Here is a 22,023-nt window from a genome sequence, read left to right as displayed (position 1 = left end):
AAAACAAGAGAAACAAAATAAAAATAAAATAAAAAAACAAAATAAATAAAATATGATCCAATCTATAATTTAATAGATATGGTTAATGTTGATAAAAATCAATCCTCGACAACGACGCAAAAAACTTGTTGCGACTTCAGCAAGTGCATATGTCATATAAGTAATAAAGTAGTAAATAATGGGGTTGTCATTTCCACGAGGATTGATGTACCAAACACTAACTTATTTATGCAATCAAAGTTGGATCGATCAATAAAGGGTTTTGAAAATAATGATTTAAATTGTAAAAACAGAATTGTAAAGATAAAAATTTTAATTTTCAAAATTAAAAACCAAGAACAATAAACAAGTATGCAAGAACGCAATAAATAATGGTTGAAATTAATCAAAGATAAGTGTAGCTAGGGATTCAATTTCTCCAATGTTTTCCTAACAATTTTACCCTTTTATGCAATCAATATTCATGCATACATTATTGACGATTCTTTCTTGATTAAATAAACCCTAATCCCTTGGTGATTTAATCCTTTACTTTATTCAAACCCTAATCCCTTAGAGGTTTTTCCTAGAGCAAGCATTAAGAGCAAGAATCATAAAGTCATAGAATTTGTAAGCCTAAGCCGAGATCATACAAACCCTAGCAATTAATCAATTGGAATCAAGAACACAATATTCCTATTATCATGCAAGATTCTAATGCTCATTCAAGAATGGGCAAATCATAAATGAGACAAAGAATTGGAAACAGATAAATTGCATAACATAAAACATAAATATTAATTACATGAAAGCATAAAATAGTGTTAGGAACCCATTGGTTCCATCTCACCCTAACTACATAAAAGAACCTAGCCTAGCATTGTCAAAGAAACAAATAAAAGATGGAAAGAAACTAGAATCCATAAAAGAAACTTAGAACCCGGTCTCCACGGTGAAGCTTTGGCTGCTTCTTCTTCCTTCTCCTCCAAAGAGCTGCTCCTTTGCGTCTCCCAAGGTCTCTGGCCGCATATAGAACGCCTCAAAATAACCCTAGACATGCCTTTTTAATGAAAATACTCATGGGCCGATCAAAAAATGACGTCTTCACTGGCCTTGCTTGCTGAAGCGAGCGAGCTACTTCTGACATCAAAAATATATTTTTATATTTTGGGCATAACTTGAGCTATACTCATCCTATTGATGTGATCTTGGTCTAGTTAATTGGAAAGATAAAAGAAAGATATACAACTTCTACGAAAAACAAGAGATCAAAATCCATCATATTCGATGTGAAAAATTGGCCAAAAGACAGCTTTAAGAATATTTTCACTAAATCATTGCTCCACATTTATTACTTCAATTTCTTCTAGCTTTCGCTTGAATCTAGTGCTCTGATCTAATAATTTAAACCTGAAACCAATATGTTTTTAGGTCAATATCATGTCCAAACATTAAAACTCAAAGAGTCTTTTGCATTTGACAAAATGTGATATGTTCTCAACCATTTACAATAATATTTATCATACTTTTGCATCTAAAAACATGGTGTCTTTGACACTTATCAAGGGTCTTTCCTGACCCTAGTGTGGTACAGGTGTCTAATCTCACTTAAACTTTTTGTATTAAAAAAATAAAATAAACCTTATATATGTGACCAAACTTTTGATGACCTTGCCTTGATATATAACCTTTGACCAATCCTTTTGTCTTATTAAACACAAATATATGAAGGCAACGATTGCTTTAGTTGAAGAGAAATATATGATTGAAAATTATCATTTCAGAAAGTTAATAAATTAAACATGCTCAATATCATTCTATTAAAAGTTACAATAAGTTCCGGCTTCCCTTGTAATTTTCACAGCCCAAATGCATTTAATTCTACATTATTAAAGTTCTCAACTACACACACACCATGACACAGTTAATGGCTTCCACACTTTCTTGATACATTTGAAACTAAAATTCTTCCATCAAATATGTCTTTTTGTAATCTTAACCTTCAAGCCATGCTTCATAAGAAGTACAATGGAAAGGCTCGGAGTAGCAACATGACCTTCCACCAGTTGGATACGGTAATTGCACAAAATAGCAGTTGCCATAATCTTCATTTGAATGAAGGACAAGTCTTTTCCCAAGCAAGTCCTTGGTCCTGCATTAAAACTGATGAATTTGTAAGATGGTGCATAAACAATGCCTCCTCTCTCAGATATCCATCTCTCTGGCTTGAATTCCAAGCAATCTTTTCCCCATATTTCTTCAAGTCTCCCCATTGCATAAGAAGAAAATAATATCACAGTTTTAGGATTAACACGGTGACAACTTGGAAGTATATCAGCATTAATTGCTTGCTTGCGCTCAAAAGGAATGGGAGGGAAAAGCCTCAGGGCTTCACATATAGCACCGTGAAGATAAGTTAGTTTTTTCACCTCCTCCACACCATAAACCCCATGCTTATTATTCTCTTCTTTGTCCCCAAAATTTTCTTTGATCTCTTCAAGAATCTTGGCTTCCACTAATGGGTGTGTAGCAACAAGCCAGAAGAACCAAGTGAGTGCTGAAGCTGTGGCATCTCTCCCTGCTAAAAAAAGACTGATTGCTGCTTCTCTTAGAAACTTGTCATCATGTAATTGTCCTTTCTCTTCTCTCATCATAGCTGTTAGCAAGTCAACGTGAGACTCAGCCATTTCATTTTTGTTGTACTTGCTTAACTCTTCTTGCTTTGACGCTATACATGCATAAAGGAATTCATCAAATATTGTACATGCTTCTGTGAACTTCTTCTCTGGACCAATTTGAAGCCATTTCTGCAACTTCCAAACACTTTTTGGCACTGTGTGTCTGTAGAATATACACTCCTCTGCTTCTGTAAAAGCCTTCTCGCATTCAACTTCTGGGAAATCAATGGAAAGACAATTAGGATCATGTCCAAGAACTATGGAGCATATGTTATCAAATGTGAAACGGTTGAACACATCTTGGAGATCCACCACAATCCCTTGTCTTTGAACATGATCCAATATTGGAAGCAAGCTTCTCTCAACCTTATTCTGAATGGTTTTCACAAGAAACACCTCAAAGCTTCTCTGTTTAAACAAAGATTGGAACAAAGACCTGTTGTATATCCATGTCTCTGAATCAGCAGTGAATATCCCATTTAGAGGTTGAAAAATCTCACGAAACTCTGACCCTTTAACATAGTTGTCAAAGTTCTTGCTGAGAATGTGGTGCACGTTGATGGGGTCACAAGTGATCATATAGTTCATGTTGGTGAACCAAGGTCCTGTGAACTCACCAGTGCAACCAATCCGTTTCAACACATCGGTTATAAAATCATGGATTCGGGACAAGTTACATAGGAGTTGTGGTAACATACCAAGGAAAGGCCAGTCTATGAGTAAGGGGTATTTGCAACATTGTCTTCGATGGAAGAAGTATAGGAAACAAAGGAATGCTGCAATTATTTGTGTATAGGCAAACATATTGGCCATTGGATATCAACTGAAGCGTTTATGAGTGGATATATTTGAGATGGCTTTAGATGTGGTTGTTCTATGATTTTCGTTTGTGGGTATTCCTCTTTATAAAGAGGCAGTATTTTAATTTTTTTTCTTTTTGTTTTAAATTAAAAAGTTACATGCATTGCTCTCTATTTTTTTTTTTAAATTAAAAACTATTCTTGGATTCATAAATCAAATTATCAACATGTTAGTTTAAATGAAAATGATTTTAATTACTTATTGTAATGCATATATATGCAAAAATAACTGTTTGGAAGAGTTTTCACCTTATTCACATAAGAAATTAATCTCTTAATTATTGTATGAGGATATTATGAGAGAAAAAATTATAGAAATGAAACAAATCCCCCTATTTCGCTATTAAATTTTTTAAGCACTTTTTTAGTTAATGAAATACTTCTTTTACGAAAAGCTGATGGCGGAATATATGATTTTTATTTTTATCAAATAGATTTAATATACTATGTATTTCAGTCTTTTAAAAACACATTGTATAATCAAATTATGGTAGCACAGTTGACGTCAGAAAACTGAACAAGTGAAGTGAGAGTATGTGTTCGATCCTCTCTAATACCGTCTTTGGGAGTGTTTTAAAATCTTAATCCTGGTACCTACCTCGAATCGGACTAATCGTGAAGCGATAAACCGATTGAAATATTTAAAAAAAAAAAAACATTGTATATAACTTTAAATATTAATATTATTGAATCTTTTTGACTTAATGTAATACAGAACTTAACGGAAAAAAAAATTTAATATCACTTTAAATTTTGAAAAGGTTATTTTGACATTGCAAATGTTTAAAAGATTAAATTGATATAAAATGTGTCTTTACAAATTACATGAGCTAAATAATATTTTAATTTACCAAATACAATAAACTTTTATTAACCAGAACAAAAGTTAGGCGACTATGTAAAGAATCTTGAGATACACCACCCCAAAAGCTAGCTCAAAGGGTGAGAGTGCCCAAGACCTTATAAACTCCACATTAGTTGCACATACAACTAATGTGGGACTATATATCTCAACACGCCCCCTCACACGATAGCCCATTGGGTTTGAAGAGTGGATAATGCAACAGGCCCAACCTACCTGTGCTAAGAAACGCCACAAGAGAAAGTGAGGGGCGGCGAGGCTATGATACCATGTAAAGAACCTTGAGATACACCACCCCAAAAGTTAGCTCAAAGGGTGAGAGTGCCCAAGACCTTATAAACTCCACATTAGTTGCACATACAACCAATGTGGGACTATATATCTCAACACACTATTAGAGTAGCACTAACAACAGTATTAATTAAAAAGAGCAGGAAGAATACATGCAAGCTTGCTTGCTATAAACTAAACTTACTAAAAAACATAGATAATGTGCATATTTATTCTAATCCAAATATACCCAAACACGACTTCGACCATATGAATTGAGACCTCCAGTTGGTAAAAATTTATAATACCACCCTCGTATTTATGATAAGCTAATAATATTGTGCTACGTCAGTAATTTTATTTTATTTTTGAAGAAAAAGAATAAAAAGTTATTTTTATACTTTACACTAAGTTACGAAGCACCGACACTCAAAAATCTTGACGTGTCGTGTCCGACACTCATCGACACCCTGACACTTCAATACTCGTTGTAAAGACTCAAAAAAGATTCAAATGTTACGTTGTGTTGCATTTTGAGTTCCAATTATTAGATTCGTTAGATTATGATTACGATGTTATTGAGTTTAATATAAACATTTGCAATATATTATGTTTCTTTGTAAAATTGATGGGTATTATAAGTTTAGGTTTATTTTTTTTGTTAAATTATTGAATACTAAATATAATATACACTACATAAATTAAAAATATTATATAATATCCGTGTCCTAACGTGTCCAAATTTAATATTTTTTAAAATTAACGTGTTAAAATATCATGTCGTGTCGTGTCGTATCCCGTGTCCCATGTTTCGTGTCGGTGTCGGATAGACACTAAGTCTTATTACTCAGATATAATATAGAATATGCTATCGCACCAAATTCTCAATACCACCACTGTATCCAAAATACTCTCCTCCAGTTGCCAAGTTAGGTAAGGCATTAATTCTAATCCAAAGAATCACAGTCCAAAAAAGTGTATAGAGTACGGTTTCCCATTATGTTATTATGAGCGCCCCATCACTGTTAGCTGGTATATAAAAGATAGGAAGTAATGGGCTTCTCTTCTTGGGATGCTGAATTTTAGGGGCACAACAATTATTTAACCTCTGCTCATTAAATTATCAGGTTGATGGATTGTGAGATTTCATAAACAAGAGCCCAAATTTTCATATCACAGCCATAACTGGTTTTGGGCTTCAGTGAAATACATAAAAAATACCAAGAGTCAAAACATTCTTCATTTCTTCCCAGCAACTCAATCTTCAGCTTAAAAACAGCAACAACATCATCTTTTACGACCATACCAGGCCTCACATTAACTTGTTTTCTTCCTAGACAAATTCAATCATCTTTCAAAATTTAACATAATGTACTTAAGTCATTACAGTATATACTACGGTAAACTTAAATCAATACAATAAAGTGGCATTTGATTTCAGTTCTTAGTTCTAATGCATCTGTGGACAGGCTTAAATGTTTAATTTTGTAAGTAGTTGGATCAGGGTGATGGAGAGGCATGAATAGACCACTCATAACCCTCAACCTTACATATGTAGTCACTAGATTTTGCATCTTTCATAATTTCAAATCTTTGAATAATGTAATCCTTAATCATCTCTCCAAAATTTAGTAACATACACTGATAGATGTCAATGATATAATTTTTTCTTCCCATTAAATTGACATGGAAATAGACACTTCATCATTCCCTTCATTCTCTCTTTTATACACATATCTCCTGGTGGTCCATACAGGCGCATTATAATGGGACAGACGTCTAAAGCCCATTAAGGATCCATCTCACTATACCTCTTAGGTGAGCTAATTAAGCTCACCTTAGGGTATTTCCTTCTCCTCTGCACAACTCATCATTGTACATGTACGATGGTGAGGTAGCATCTCACTGCAAATGTGAGGATTTGGCTAACGGTTTCTAACTCATTTTCTGTTTCTCTCATCATTAGGGAATATTCTTTCACCTATATAAACCATTCTTCTCCCATTGAGAAGGCACACGATTTTTTACACTTTTATGAGTTGTCATTTTGCCAACTTTTAGAGCCACAGCAACCCAAACACACTCCTTCGTTCACAATCTACTTTGTGATTATACTTACAATGACTCTCCTATAGCTTTGGTCTATATCATAGCCTCTTTGATCATTTATACATCGAGATACTACACTCCCTGAGAGATAGAGACCTAGCTCTCATTCCATTACAACTTATATCCCTATCTTATCAAAATATTCATCTATAACTTGGTCAATTTCCTCATACTTAGGGTTAATTCATCAAAGTGATATACTTCCATTATTTTAAAATTTTCATCATTTTTGACCACACACATGTTTTGCGGCATCACCATTTATTGACACATCACATTTGTGAGGGCAAAATGACCGTACTAGTAACAATTGGCAAAAGTTTCTCCAACTCAAAGCTGTTTTGAAATGTATTTCTTGACTACAGCAGTCAAACGGGTTGGTCAATTTGATGAGACCGGTGCCGTCACAATACATGGCGCGACCAACAACCATGTCATCACCTCATACAGTCCCGTCAGGTTGGATGACTGTTGCGAAATCGGCAAGTATACCGTTCGTTTCAAGTAATAAAAGAGATAAGTAAAGATCGTTCCTTCGAGGATTAATGCACCAAGTACTGATTTAACTATTCCCCTTAAGTTGGAAAAGAAAATTTGTTTGATTTGTGAAAGTGATTGATTGTTGGAATTTTAAAAACAGAATTTTAAAAATAATTAATATTAAAACGCATGCAAGAGTATCAAGAATGACAAGAAATTATGATATTGATTGAAAATTGTAAAAAGATTGTAGCCAGGATGCACTTCACCTCCGATCCTCTTATATTCCTATATTGTATCTTATAATTAACTAATTGGTTTGCTCAGACAATTCATTATTTCCCTATAAATTAGTTGAACCCTAATGTCTTAGTGATTTCAACCATTTAACCCAATTAGAATCCTAGTGTCCTAGTAATCCTTCTTGAATTAAGCATTAAGCAAATGAATTAAAAGTCTGCAATCTATGTAAGCCTATGTCTAGGTCATGCACAAATTGTTATTCTACCCTTGTCCAGACTAAAACCCCAATATGTCTATTGTGAGTCCTAACCCTCAAAGCCCTATAATTTAGAGTGATCAGTTCTAAACAAGATATGGAAAGATTAACACAGGTAGAATAAAACAAACTAACTAATTAAATTATAAAAGCAATATAGAAAATATAAAGGATTCACATCGGGTCCATGATCTCAACTACAAAAAGAAATTAGCCAGACATAGCTGACTTAAACAAATTAAAGAAATAAAAAGTATTCATGAAAACAATAAAGAAGAAGAAGAAGAAGAAGATGAAGGATCAATGATCTTCGTTCTTCAACTCCGTCGGAATCCTGATCTCCAGCGTGAGCTTCCAAGAATTCTCTCTAGCCCAAAGATGTCTGTCTCTGGGAGTCTAAGTCTCTATTTATAGACTTTGTGTCTTGCTCAAATATCTTGATTAAATCTTCATTATGTATCTTGGTCTAATCTTCCATTGATTCAGTCTGAGATAGAATAAAGATTTTCTCGTACCTCCCGCGCTACTAGCGCCAGTTTGGCGCTAATAGCGTGGGAGTTCTTTTCAGCATACTGGAGGTTCACACTACTAGCGTGGTTACCGCGCTGCTAGCGTGGGAGTTTTGAATGACTAGCGCTACTAGCGCCAGTTCCACGCTAGTAGCGTGTGAGTCTCTAGATGAAAAAGTTCCTATGGCGCTACTAGCGCCACACCCGCGCTAATAGCGCGGGGCTTCAAACTTGGGCTTCCAATTTGGGCTTCTGTTTTTCTACAAAAACATAATAAAATCAGTGACAAGATATCTGATTGGGATTTATCAATTTAATAACAATTATAGCCCTTTTATCCAAGATTGATCAAGATTCTTTCTCTTTTTGGCTTAAAATCACATATATGCTGGAGGCATCACGTTCAGTGTCAAAGCCGTACGTTGTACGTGGATCCCGTCGAGAATTATGACGCGTTCAACGTGTTATGGATCACGCCAAATTTTGTGACGCATTGTTTCTTTCCAAACCCGTCAGCAAGAATGACGGATTCTTTGCACCCCGTCTCAGGTTATGTTTAATATTTAATACTTATTTCATTACTGTTTAATATTATTTTTTACTATTTTCATTACTGTTTAATAGTCACTAGCCAGTTATACTTAATATTTAATTAAATCAATAAGTATAATTACTGTTTAGTAATTTCACTAACAGTTAATCTATTTAACTAAGTAGGTTTTTTTCTTAAGGTTTCATAACTTATAATTACTAAATTAATTAAAACAAAAATGATAAAACAATTAGAATTAGTGGATACCCTAAACCCAAAAAACCCTAAATAAAAAATGAATGGATATAATGTAACACCCCGTATATATCTGGTAATGTTATCATACTATCGTATTAAGCTGTGCTTAATTAAAAATGCGGAATATCTTTTTCTTTTCAATCATGAAGTCATTATCATTACCAACTTGCTTATTAACCAATTAATAAAACATCGGCTGTATGCAATTGCAATAAAATAGCAAACTGAAATACCTCATTAATTAAAACAACATAAGTATGTCTCTAGTCACGGAACTACAACACGTAGACCGGACCAACTATCAGTTTATACAACTCAACTCAAAAGTACTAACAACATAGTGGCATGGACAACTCTCATGCTCACCCAAATAAGGCAACAAAGCCCATCAGAAGTCTCAACATCAACATCATAATAATAATGCAGAAAACATAAATAGCATCCAGCCCAGTCATGCTAGCAAATAAGCAGTAATATCATAATCAGCTAAGCTCTGGCCTCTTGCCGCCAGAGGCATCAGTCACCATACTACCTGAACCTGAAATAAGCATTCCCCAAACGTGGGGTGAGATCTCTAAACAAGAAATCTCAGTAAGGCAAGGGGTCCTCAAGGATCTTCCACCCAAGCTCACTTACATGTGCAGTATAAGTTTAAAAGCAGTTTATCATCATCAGTTCTAAATCAGTGCAATGCAGCAGATAATCATGTCATGTGTGTCAATACTAATCTACTGGCTAGAGAAATGCATGATGTACGTCTACAACCCCACAATAAGTACAAGACGCCGCTTGTATCCACCCCGCATCACCGTATTGTATGACGCCACATACCCAGGCTTACCGTCAAGATGGAACAACACATGCATATTAAAAGCCATTAACACATAAAGCTCAACAGCAATTCATATATCTCAAAGCATGTAACACAGCATGCATATAACCATATCCCCATGAGACATGGTGGAACCACAACATGGCTAAACCGAGGACACGAAAGCTTACCTTGCAAGCTAATACCCAAAGCCAAGAGTTCACAGCTCAAGGTCCAAACACAACAGATTCACAATCTGTTATGGACCAACACTATATCAATAACATGCACCACAAGCATACAATATTAAGACAACGCCTTCCCATTACGTTTTACGTCTTAAGGCTTCTCACCAAGCCATAAGTCATTAATCATTTGATTCTGACTTACATTAATTAATTACAGAAGTTCAACTTCCTCAAACTAGGGTACACAAACCCAAAGATCAGTTCTGGATTAACAGTACGCTATTGTTCCTTGCAAACCCAGAATATCCGGATATTCCTCGGGGACATATCCGGATATGCAATATCCGAATATCTCACAGGCAATATCCGGATATCACTCTGGCAATATCCGGATATCCAGATTCCCATATCCGGATATCAATATCCAGATATCTATATCCGGATATTCCACGGCAAATATCTGGATATTTCACGACAGAATGCAGTTTCTGCATTTCGCGAAGATACCCTTCCAAGGTTCCATTTTTAACACTTCTAGAGGCTTAAACATGCATCTTAAGGTTCATTTATGTTCATATGACAATTGGTTACTTGTTTAACTCATTAAACATACCAAGACACCTCTTTTACTCATCAAAACACATGATCAAGGTTGGTACAACTTACCAAAGTTCAAAACAGAGCAACAATGGCTCTTGGAGCTCAACCCCACTGCCTCTACAGGTCTGACCTTCAAGGCACACGAAAATGACAACACAAACAAGGTTATTTGTGCTAAAAGGTTGCTTCTTGAAGCTCAAGAAGCCAAGAACAAGGTCACACAAGCCCAAACTCCACAAGACAGCCCCAAGGTCATCAATTTCACCTTACCACAAGGCCACAAACTCAGAATGAAGCTCACAACACACTCACTCAAGTATTTCCCACTCACCCAAGGTGTTTTGGTGAAGAAACTTGAGGAAAAGGTGACAACTTAGTTGAGTTTCAAAGGAAACAAGGCAAGGCATGAAGGAGGCTGGTCAGCAGCTCCAAGGCACCAACTTTCACGTTCAAATGGCTGAGTATCAGCCTAGGTTAGTGTGCAAAAGTTGTATTTAAAGCCCACTTAAAGGAAAACACACAGTATTAGCTTTAATTTCTACGCTTAACATTTTAATCCCAAACTTTGGATTCTTAACCTACTCAATTTTACATGAATTATCATATTTTTCTTATAATTTTCGGAGCACATTTCCGGTACGCGCTTTTCATAGCCAGTACCGGTTTCTGGCACCAGTTCTCATTATTTTGACTTGAAACACATTTTACAAGTCCTAAATATTATTCTAGTAATTATCATGCACTTATTATAATTTTTCGGCATACTTTTTCGGTACGCATTTAAACCGACTAGCAAAACGGTATCTGCACTTTTCTTCCGAAAAGCGACTTTCAGCATTCTTACTCACTTACTATAATTATTAAAGCCTCATAATAATTATTAGGGTCAATTATGGAATCATTTCTTATTTTCTCATAATTTATTAATTAAATTCCTTAATTAACGGTGCGGGTTCTTACATATAAGGCTTCAATAATTCTAAAGGCTAATTGAAGTTATAAAATAATTAAAACAGTAATTAAAAAATTATATTACTAAATATTAGAACAGTAATTAAATTTATAAAATAATTAAAACGGACATTTATAAAATATTAGAGTTTCAATTATTGAAACAGTAATTACAAATTCATTATTTTACTAAATAAATTTTATTATTACGGTTAAAATAACATAAACACTAATATAATTAAAATAATCAAAATACTATTTATTACTATTTAAAAGAAGAAGAAAAAAATTTCAATAAATTTTTATACTTATTTATGAAATAGTAATAAATATTATTTTGATTATTTTAATTATTTTAGTGTTTATGTTATTTAAACCGTAATAATAAAATTTATTTAGTAAAATTATAAATTTTTAATTAGTGTTTTAATTATTGAAACTCTAATATTTTATAAATGTCTGTTTTAATTATTTTATAAATTCAATTAATTTATAAATTTAATTACTGTTCTAATATTTAGTAATATAATTTTTTTAATTACTGTTTTAAGTATTTTATAACTTCAATTAGCCTTTAGAATTATTGAAGCCTTAGATCCATTCATTTTTTTTTAGGGTTTTTCGGGTTTAGGGTATCCACTAATTTTAATTGTTTTATCATTTTTGTTTTAATTAATTTAGTAATTACAAGTTATGAAACCTTAAGAAAAAAACCTACTTAGTTAAATAGATTAATTGTTAGTGAAATTATTAAACAGTAATTATACTTATTGATTAGCTAGTGACTATTAAACAGTAACGAAAATAGTAAAAAAATAATATTAAACAGTAATGAAATAAGTATTAAATATTAAGCCTAACCTGAGACGGGGTGCAAAGGATCTGTCATTCTTGCTGACGGGTTTGGAAAGAAACAACGCGACACAGAATTTGGCGTGATCCATAACACATTGGACGCGTCACAATTCTTGACGGGATCCACGTGTCACGTACGGTTTTGACACTGAACTCGTCAAACCTGATTGTATTAGGTGATGACATGGTTGTTGGTCGCACCATGCACTATGACGGCACCGGTCTCGTCAAGTTGACCAACGCGTCTGACTGCAATAGTCAGGAAATACATTTTAAAACAGCTCTGAGTTGGGGAAACTTTTGCCAATTGTTACTAGTACAGTCGTTTTGCCCATTTGTGAGCCCACGAGACCGAAAATAACTAAATTATATCACTTTAATAATAAATTTCAAATTATTTTATTTTAATAACTTTTTTTAAACTATTATTGTGTAACCTTTGACAAATCCTCTTGTCTTATTAAATAGAAATATATGAAAGCAACGATTTGTTCAGATCTTAATTCTATCAAAATTACAAAGATTTCTTATCAACATTTTTATGTGTTGTCAGTTGTTGATAGTCACTATTTGCTTTCACTTGTAAATGTTCAAATATTTATTTACAATACCATAAACAAATATATACACCTACATGCTTGTACAAAGGAATTTAAGATTTTTCACAAAACCAAAATCATAACATAATACGATTAAATAGCATGTAGAGGTGTTCGCGATCTGAATTAGATCGGTTTTGTAAGTAAAAATCATTCAATCCAATCCCTTCGATTTTTTGATTGGATCGGATTGGATCCGTTTTTTGAAAAGCCTAAGATTTGTATGATGATTATTGTGCAAATAACATATTTTTTGTATGTATCGGCTTTGTAAAGTTTGTATGATGATTATTGTGCAATCTAGAAGCATTGTACAACAAAAAGTTAAATTACCATCTTTTACTTCCATCAAAAAATTTATAATATGGTTGCTTGAGATACGAAGTAACTCAAACTTTTATCTTATAGAGGAACTGTTGTACCACAATAACCTATGTAATAAAAATATATTATGTATCTTACAAAAAAAAGCATAACATAGATCAAGCACAACCCCACATTCTCCAACATGATGGGTTAATTAGTCTTGGATTTAGAATTTTGCTATATGGTTTTTGGGCTATGATTGGGGAAATGCCCAAGTAAGTAGATGATAAGGTTGGGGAATCATTGGATTGGTTTGGATTTGATCGATTTTCACCAACCCATCAAAAAACCGATCCAATCCAATTAAATTTTATGGATTTTTTTTCGATTTTTTATTTTTCAATTTTTGATTTTTCGGTTCGGTCACTGCGGTTTAGATTGGTTGATGAACACTCCTAATAGCAAGTGATTCTTTGACTAATAAAAATTACTAAAAAAGTAATATATTTTTTGTCAAAAATTTTGACAAAATATTTTTTCGTTGAAACATTCTATAGCTAATAATGACTTAATCGTATTCCATCTTTAATTTCGTCGAAAATTTCAATGGAATCCTTTTTCGTTGAAACATTCTGTCGTTGATAATGACTGAATCATATTTAGTCTCTAATTCCACCAAAAAAATTTGACGAAATCATTTTCCATCGAAATATTTCGTTGCTGATAATCACCGAATCATATTGTGTCTCTAATTCCATCGAAATTTTTGACGGAATATGTTTTGGATAAAAATTTCGTCACTAATTTTGATGAAAAAAATTTCGTCAATAAATTTTGTCAATAAATTTCGTCGATAATTTAGTTTTTTCTAGTAGTGTATTTACTTTGAAGTTGCAATCACTTTCAAACATTTCACGACCACAAATAATATAAACATTTCTAAATTTTTTGATAAGCTCCTTAATACTAATTTTTTTTAATATTAACTAACAATAAAAACACATTTAAGCTATGTTTAGATTAATTAAAAAAGATAAAATAGAGGTAAGGATGTTCATCAACTGATCCAAACCAATTCAAACCACGGTGACCAAACTGAAAATTGATAACTGAATTAACCGAAAATCAAAAAATCAAAAGTAGAAAAAAAAATCGCATATTTTAATTGGATTGGATCAGTTTGATTGGTGAAAACTGATCCAATCCAAACTGATCTGATGTGTTATGTATTTATTATTTTCAAAAGATTGTGACTTGTAATCTTAAATGTTATTGATAGCAAACTATCTTGTTTTAGTTTTTTATTGTCTATTAATCTATTTTAACTCTTTATGAGTTTAAAAATTTATTTTAGTTTGAAGACTTGAATTTTTCAATGGTTTGTAACTTTGAATGACTTGATTTTGATATAACTAGGGAATTGTATGACTGAAATTTTAGACTTTTCGAAAAACTAAAAACTGATCAAATCCAAACCAAATAAAATTGGATTGGATTGGATCAAATTTTTTAAAAAAAATTAAAACCGAATAAATGATTAAATGATCATACCGAAGGAAATTGATCAAATGATTTTTACTGTAAAACTGATTCAATCTGGACAACGAACACCCCTAAATAGAGGAGAATAAAATGTAATGAAAATATCAATTATCATTGTTTGGATTCTTTAAAATAGATTGGAATGAAATGAAATATAATGATATCTATTCTATCAAATTCCTTTATTGTTTTCCCCTCTTCCAAACTAGAGAGGTACAAATGGGATCAACTTATTATTTACTAATCTCTTTATTATTTTTCATTTCCCAAACAATGAAGTGTAAACTTTCTTTGTTCATCCTAAAATATCCAAACAATCCAATTTAATTTAGGGTTGACAAAAACGAGCCAACTTGTCGGGTTGGCTCGTAACCCGTAAAAAATGAGCCGGGTTGGGTTGGCAAAAACGGGCTGCCAACCCGATCCGAGTCAGCTTTTGAAAAAATGAGCCAACCCGCGGGTCAAACGAGCCAGCTCGCGGGTTGATATATTTCTTTTTTTATAAAAAAATACAAAATATAATATACAAAAAATGGACAAAACTCACACATGATGTCATCATTTTTCTTCCTTCTCTAAACCTAAGTCTCTAATCTTCTCACATCCCTGCCATTTTTATACTCTTAGGTTGTGCTGGCTCTGTTTGGTTCAAATATCTTACCCACTTGGTAGCAAGTGATTCTAATTGTTTCTTGATGTTGATGCAAATTTGTTGTAAATAAAATTCGAAACTAAAATATTTTGCTTTTATTTCTCATTTTGTAACCCTTTATTTAAGCTGATGGTAGCCACATAGTTGTGCATTAATACTACAGTGTCATTTAAATAGGTTGAAAACGAGCCAATCTGCGATAAATTTTTTAACCAACCCGCGAGCCAATTTTCGAACCAACTCGCGAGCTATTTTTTCAAGTCAACCCACGAGCCATATTTTTGAGTCAACCCTAACCCGAGTCGGGTCGGGTTGGGTTGGGTTTTCTGGCTCGTTTTTTTCGAGCCAACCCTAACCCGGCTCGTTTTTTTCGGGTTGAATGCAGGTTGGGTAGTGTCGGGTCGGGTTGGTCCGTTTTGCCAACCCTAATTTAATTGCATTGCATTCTCCTCAATGATTTTATTTTTTTATAACATTAAGATGTTTGAACAAAGTCTTATTGCCTATCAAATTAATGGTTAGGAGAATATTTCATCTCATATATTAAATATTTAAACATAGTATATATATAAATATATATATATATATTAATGCAATGTAATTGTCATATTTATGGTCACAATTTTAATAAAAAAAGTTCGTAAGAAAAACGGGAAATTATCATTTTAATTGATGAACGTTGATCTACGAATGAATGACTGGAATTTTTTATATAACATATCACTGAGAAAGAAGTTTAAACTTGATAGAGAAGGATTTATTCAATCACATAGTTTAGGCTCCTAGAATATAACGCGCCTAGCTATTATGTTCGCACTCATGCATTTGCCGGTAAAGCACGTCCAAAGTGATGCGCGCTTTCATACATAGAAAAGAAAGAAGGACGCCCGCCTTCAACTCATCATATGGCTATGCTTATGCGCGAGAACTTGATACAATCATGAAAGAGCATTTCGAGATGGAAGCAAATACTTCTTGATTGTGCAAAATGAAGGTATTCTTCATTGCGAGTTCTCCAACATATCATTGATTCATAGTTGCTATGTACAAACACTTTGATTCAAATAAAATGAAAAAAGGAGAGAGAAAAGAGAAAGGGCCCTTAATTTTAGGTTAAAAAAGGGTTTGGTTAATGGTTATTTAAATTTTCAATTATAACTTAATAAAGTAGCTGATGAGATGAATTTCACTTAAAATAACAATGTCCATTGTGTTATAAAATAATAATTTGTGGATGACTTGAATTTTTAATATGAATTTTGTAATCTCGGTATTAATGATGTAAGTATCCCTCATTTATAATTTTGTAACCACCATATTAACAAAACATTAATTCCCCCATTCATGATTGTAAGTATGGACGTTGCTTGTATTGAAAAAATTGTTGGTTAATGAAAATAAGAATTCCATATTACTTCCCTTTGATTTCTCTTCTTTACTCTTACTTTATCTTGTAACACATCTTTCTCTCATGTCTCTTTCTTTATTTTATAACACATTGCATTTTTTTTTATAATAATTGCGAACTTCTACTTATATATGAGTAATTTACTATTTTATATTGATAACTTCGTTTATAATTAATATAGCAGCATATGTACTACAAGTTATATTTTTAATGGAGTGGTGTTATTAACACCCAAAAAAATTGTGTTAAGCTAAAATTCATATTGGACAATCACAAACAACTATGAAGGTTAGTTAATTTACAAATGTCTTAAGGGGGCATTTGGTAGAGGAGAAAATTTTTTTACCAGAAAAATGTAATTACTAGGGATATGGTGGGAAATAAAGTTTGGTAGGAAAATTAAAAAAATGTTGTTTGATTGGCCAAAAATTTATCCGAAAAATTGGGTAGAATTTTATAAGTCTATATTTGGTTGAAAGTAAAATATAGGTGGGAAAATATGGTTAAATTACCACAACAACCCTTGCCTAAAATAAAATAGAAAAATATGATTTTAGTTTGCTATAGTTTTTTCAAACATCAGAGTCATTTTGGTCTCCTTGTTTGCAATCCTTTTTGGATTTCTCCATCTATCAGCAAATACCACCTTGTAGGTAGTATTATTCAACAATGTTTTTACACACAAAAAGCAAATACTAGACAAATGAGTTCCCTAGCAAAAAAATTTAAAACATGATACCAAATATGGACATTCAAAAATACCACTTCTATTTGCCTAGCTATCCTTAACAAAATCTTCTACCAAACATCTGTAATGGTTGTTTGACCTAATGGATTATGGAATGCGCGTTCAAGAGTATTGGGCCTTAAAGTAGGTCGGTTGTCAATTTAATTGGTTCCATCCAAGTAGTTATTCATTAGCTAAAGAATTGACCTAATATTAAGGGGTTTTAAACCATTTCCTATATCATAATAATCGATTGAGACAGCTTCCAACAATTTGTTATGAAGTTACAGGAACTCAAATATGAAGATAAAAATGAGCAAATTAATTGAAAGGACAAGAAGTAATAGCCACTTGTTAACGACTATTTTGAATATCTATGAATAACTAACCACTTTACACTCAATTGCAAAGAAAATTCAATCTAAGTATCTAACGCAACAAAATCACTAGATCTAATGTCAATTGATTTTCATTTATATCTTCTCTCTACATTTCCGGTTCGTACTTCCAGTATTTATTTCTCGTACTTTACCATTTTTTATTGTTTTCCTTTCTTTCAGCTATTTTGTATTGGGTTTCAATTTTCTCCGTGAGAAAATTTTCTCATGTTATAGACATATCTTGTGTAGGGTTCACATTTATTAAAAAAACATAAAATTAAAAGAAAATATTGCACGAAAATCGAATGGTCAATGATAGGAGAAAATAATTCTCCTACAACATAAGAAAATGTTTTCCCTTTTATATTTTGGTTTATCTTTACTATTCAAGTATTTTCTTTTCAGTTTTTAACAATTTATCATTATATCAAGAGGTGTAAATGGGCTAGGCTGACGTACAGGGAATTACGGCGTAGCTTATATTAAGCCAAACTTAGCCTATTACAAATAGTAAAATAGAACAAGCCTATGCTTTTAAAAAAAATCTATTTAGAAAATAGGCCATAGACTTTTTTGTACATGTCGGGCCTATAAGTCTATAGGCCGGCATATATCATATTATTTATTTTAAATAAAATAAATAAAACTATTATTTTAATAATTTTGAATAATAGAGTAATATTATTTTAGTTATTCTTGTAATTGTTGAATATTTAATAGGCTTAAACAGGCTAGTAAACTTAGGCCAAGATTTTTATTTTTAAAATATAGGTAAGGTCAGACTTGTAATTTGGGACATACACAGGCTAACAGGCCAGCGCCAAACCCAAGATTTTTTGCACAGATCTGACCTATTTAAACCAAAGTCTAACCTAACCTAACCTATCTACACCCCCTAATTATATCAAATTATTTTTTTTACCCAAAGCTAGCCTAACCTAACCTATTTACACCTCTAATTATATCAAATTATTTTTTTACGTGTTCGTTTCATTTAATATAGCTACTAGTTAAGTGGATAGCGATATATTTACCAAAAAAAAAAAAAAAAGTGGATAGCGATATTGTACAAAATAAACTAGGGTCTTAATTTCTTTACTAGTATAGGAACTCAAACTCGCTTTCGTAATGTATCACTTTAGGTAAAATGCAAAAAAATACAACTTTCCCGAAGTACACAAAAATCACTTTATTGTGTTTGTGGGGCTCAATATAGTTCCCCTTCGCCACAAGGAATATTTATAAGCAGCACATCAATCATGTGGGCAGCACGACTCATCTTAATTTAAATTTTAAGAATTTGAGTTTATCATTCCTTTCGCTTATATAGTTTTTTGTTAGTGTATCCTCAAATAATTTTACCCTCACACTTGAATTTCTTACACAATTTTCTAATACGATATGGACACCCCATAGACTTTGTTACCACATCACTATCATGGACAACACACATATATATGACTCTTCGTTCTCAAAGTTAGAACTCTTGTCACCATTTTGTACTAGATCACATGCAATTTGGGAATGAAATTAAACCAACAAAGTCTGGTTGGTTCTGACTTATTTAAGACATTTTGGAAAAATATATATATGCAACACTTACAAAATATAATGAAGGATTTTATTAATATCAGGTTAAAGGAGATAGTTATCTCATGTCATAGAGACAAACAAATGGACTCCACCACTCGAAAAAATAAAATAAAATAAAAGAAAAAGGTGACACACTTATCGATTGGTGTGTAAGAGAGAAAACTTATCTCATTATGACAAGCTGTCATAATGAATGCTCCTATTGACATGGAGTACTTAACAAAGTTAGAAATAGTAGTCTTTGCTCTTTACCATTTGGTTTCTATTTGGGCAAAGTGGAGACAGCCCTTTCATTGTTAGCTGTTATAATAAAATACTAGTTGTGTTATCAATTGAACCTTGGAATTAAGATGGGGACCATGTAAGCCAATATCGCTGAACATGACAATAACCAAAAAGAGTTGAGGTACAAATAATCCTAATAACTAAATTTAAAGATGATAGTTTGAGGAAATTAAGTGATAAAGGATATTCATACATTCAAATAGTTAATAAAGTAAACATGCTCAATCTTTATATTAGAAGTTACAATGAAGTTCCCGCTTCCTCTTGTTATTTTCACAACCCAAATGCATTTATTCTATATAACTAAGTTCTCTGGTACACACACAAACATGACACAATGGTTTCTACACATACTTGGTACATTTGAAATTAAAATTCTTACCATCAAATTTCTCTTTTTGTAATCTTAACCTTCAAACCATGCTTCATAAGAAGTACAATGGAAAGGCTCGGGGTAGCAACATGACCTTCAACCACATGGACACGATAATTGCTCAAAATAGCAGTTGCCACGATCTTCATTTGAATGAAGGACAATTCTTTTCCCAAGCAAATCCTTGGTCCTGCATTAAAACTGATGAATTTGTAAGATGGTTCATAAACAATGCCTCCTCTCTCAGAGATCCATCTCTCTGGCTTGAATTCCAAGCAATCTTTTCCCCATGTTTCTTCAAGTCTCCCCATTGCATACAAAGAAAATAATATCATAGTTTTAGGATTAACAATGTGACCACTTGGAAGTATATCACCATTAATTGCTTGCTTGCGCTCAAAAGGAATAGGAGGGAAAAGCCTCAGAGCTTCACATATAGCACCGTGAAGATAAGCTAGTTTTTTCACCTCATCCACGCCTAAAACCCCTTGCTTAATATTGTCCCCAAAATTTTCTTTGATCTCTTCAAGAATCTTGGCTTCCACTAATGGGTGTGTAGCAACAAGCCAGAAGAACCAAGTGAGTGCTGAAGCTATAGTATCTCTCCCTGCTACAAAAAGATTGAATGCTGCGTCCCTTAGAAACTTGTCATCATGTAATTGTCCTTTCTCTTCTCTCATCAAAGCTGTAAGCAAGTCAACGTGAGACTCAGCCGTTTCATTTTTGTTGTACTTGCTTAACTCTTCTTGCTTTGACGCTATACATGCATAAAGGAATTCATCAAATGTTTTACATGCTTCTGTGACCTTCTTCTCTGGACCTATTTGAAGCCACTTCTGCAACTTCCAAACACTTTTTGGCACTGTGTGTCTGTAGAATATACACTCCTCTGCTTCTGTAAAAGCCTTCTCGCATTCAACTTCTGGGAAATCAATGGAAAGACAATTAGGATCATGTCCAAGAACTATGGAGCATATGTTATCAAATGTGAAACGGTTGAACACATCTTGGAGATCCACCACAATCCCTTGTCTTTGAACATGATCCAATATTGGAAGCAAGCTTCTCTCAACCTTATTCTGAATGGTTTTCACAAGAAACACCTCAAAGCCTCTCTGTTTAAACAAAGAATGGAACAAAGACCTGTTGTATCTCCATGTATCTGAATCAGCAGTGAATATCCCATGTCCGAAAGGTTGAAAAATCTCACGAAACTCTGACCCTTTAACGTAGTTGTCAAAGTTCTTGCTGAGAATGTGGTGCACGTTGATGGGGTCACAAGTGATCATATAGTTCATTTTGGTGAACCAGGGTCCTGTGAACTCACCAGTGCAACCTTTTCGTTTCAAAATATCGGTTACAAAATCATGGATTCGGGACAAGTTACATAGGAGTTGTGGTAACATACCAAGGAAAGGCCAGTCTATGAGTAAGGGGTGTTTGGAACATCTTCTTCGATGGAAGATGCATAAGAAGCAGAGGAATGCTGCAATTATTTGTGCATAGGCAATCATGATGGCCATCGCAAAACAAGGATGACTATTATTTTCGTTTGTCGGTATGACTCGTTATAAAGAGGCAGATATTTTTTATTTTGTTTTTGTTTATTTGCTCATATGTTAGCCCCAGAAGATGATGTTTACTAGCCACTCGATTTGGTCCACCAATTGCATTTTAAGTAGGATATGAGATACGTCAAATTGAATGAGAAAGAGAT

The 22,023-nt window shown here is 33.1% G+C and overlaps 2 protein-coding genes across 2 annotated transcripts; both read right to left on the bottom strand.

The window, feature by feature from the left end:
- Positions 1-1,952: 1,952 nt before the first annotated feature.
- LOC133301831 (alkane hydroxylase MAH1-like) lies at positions 1,953-3,260 on the bottom strand. The gene has a single exon (XM_061501528.1). The coding sequence runs from the start codon at positions 3,243-3,245 to the stop codon at positions 1,953-1,955; it is 1,293 nt and encodes a 430-aa protein (XP_061357512.1). The 5' UTR covers positions 3,246-3,260.
- A 16,931-nt stretch (positions 3,261-20,191) lies between these two features.
- Positions 20,192-21,821, bottom strand: LOC133301839 (alkane hydroxylase MAH1-like). Its single transcript, XM_061501543.1, has one exon. The coding sequence runs from the start codon at positions 21,818-21,820 to the stop codon at positions 20,318-20,320; it is 1,503 nt and encodes a 500-aa protein (XP_061357527.1). The 5' UTR covers position 21,821; the 3' UTR covers positions 20,192-20,317.
- Between the last annotated feature and the right edge of the window lie 202 nt (positions 21,822-22,023).

The sequence above is a fragment of the Gastrolobium bilobum genome, unplaced genomic scaffold (assembly GCF_033153095.1).
Source record: "Gastrolobium bilobum isolate Gb01-03AN ecotype WA unplaced genomic scaffold, APGP_CSIRO_Gbil_v1 utg18793, whole genome shotgun sequence".
Classification (NCBI taxonomy): domain Eukaryota; kingdom Viridiplantae; phylum Streptophyta; class Magnoliopsida; order Fabales; family Fabaceae; genus Gastrolobium; species Gastrolobium bilobum.
Note: the sequence above shows the minus strand (reverse complement) of the source record. Positions and strands in the feature narration are given on the sequence as shown.

What these genes read in the sequence shown, in the direction of transcription:
- LOC133301831 (XM_061501528.1), bottom strand. Translation starts at nt 3,245, where the DNA reads ATGAACTATATGATCACTTGTGACCCCATCAACGTGCACCACATTCTC.
- LOC133301839 (XM_061501543.1), bottom strand. Translation starts at nt 21,820, where the DNA reads ATGATTGCCTATGCACAAATAATTGCAGCATTCCTCTGCTTCTTATGC.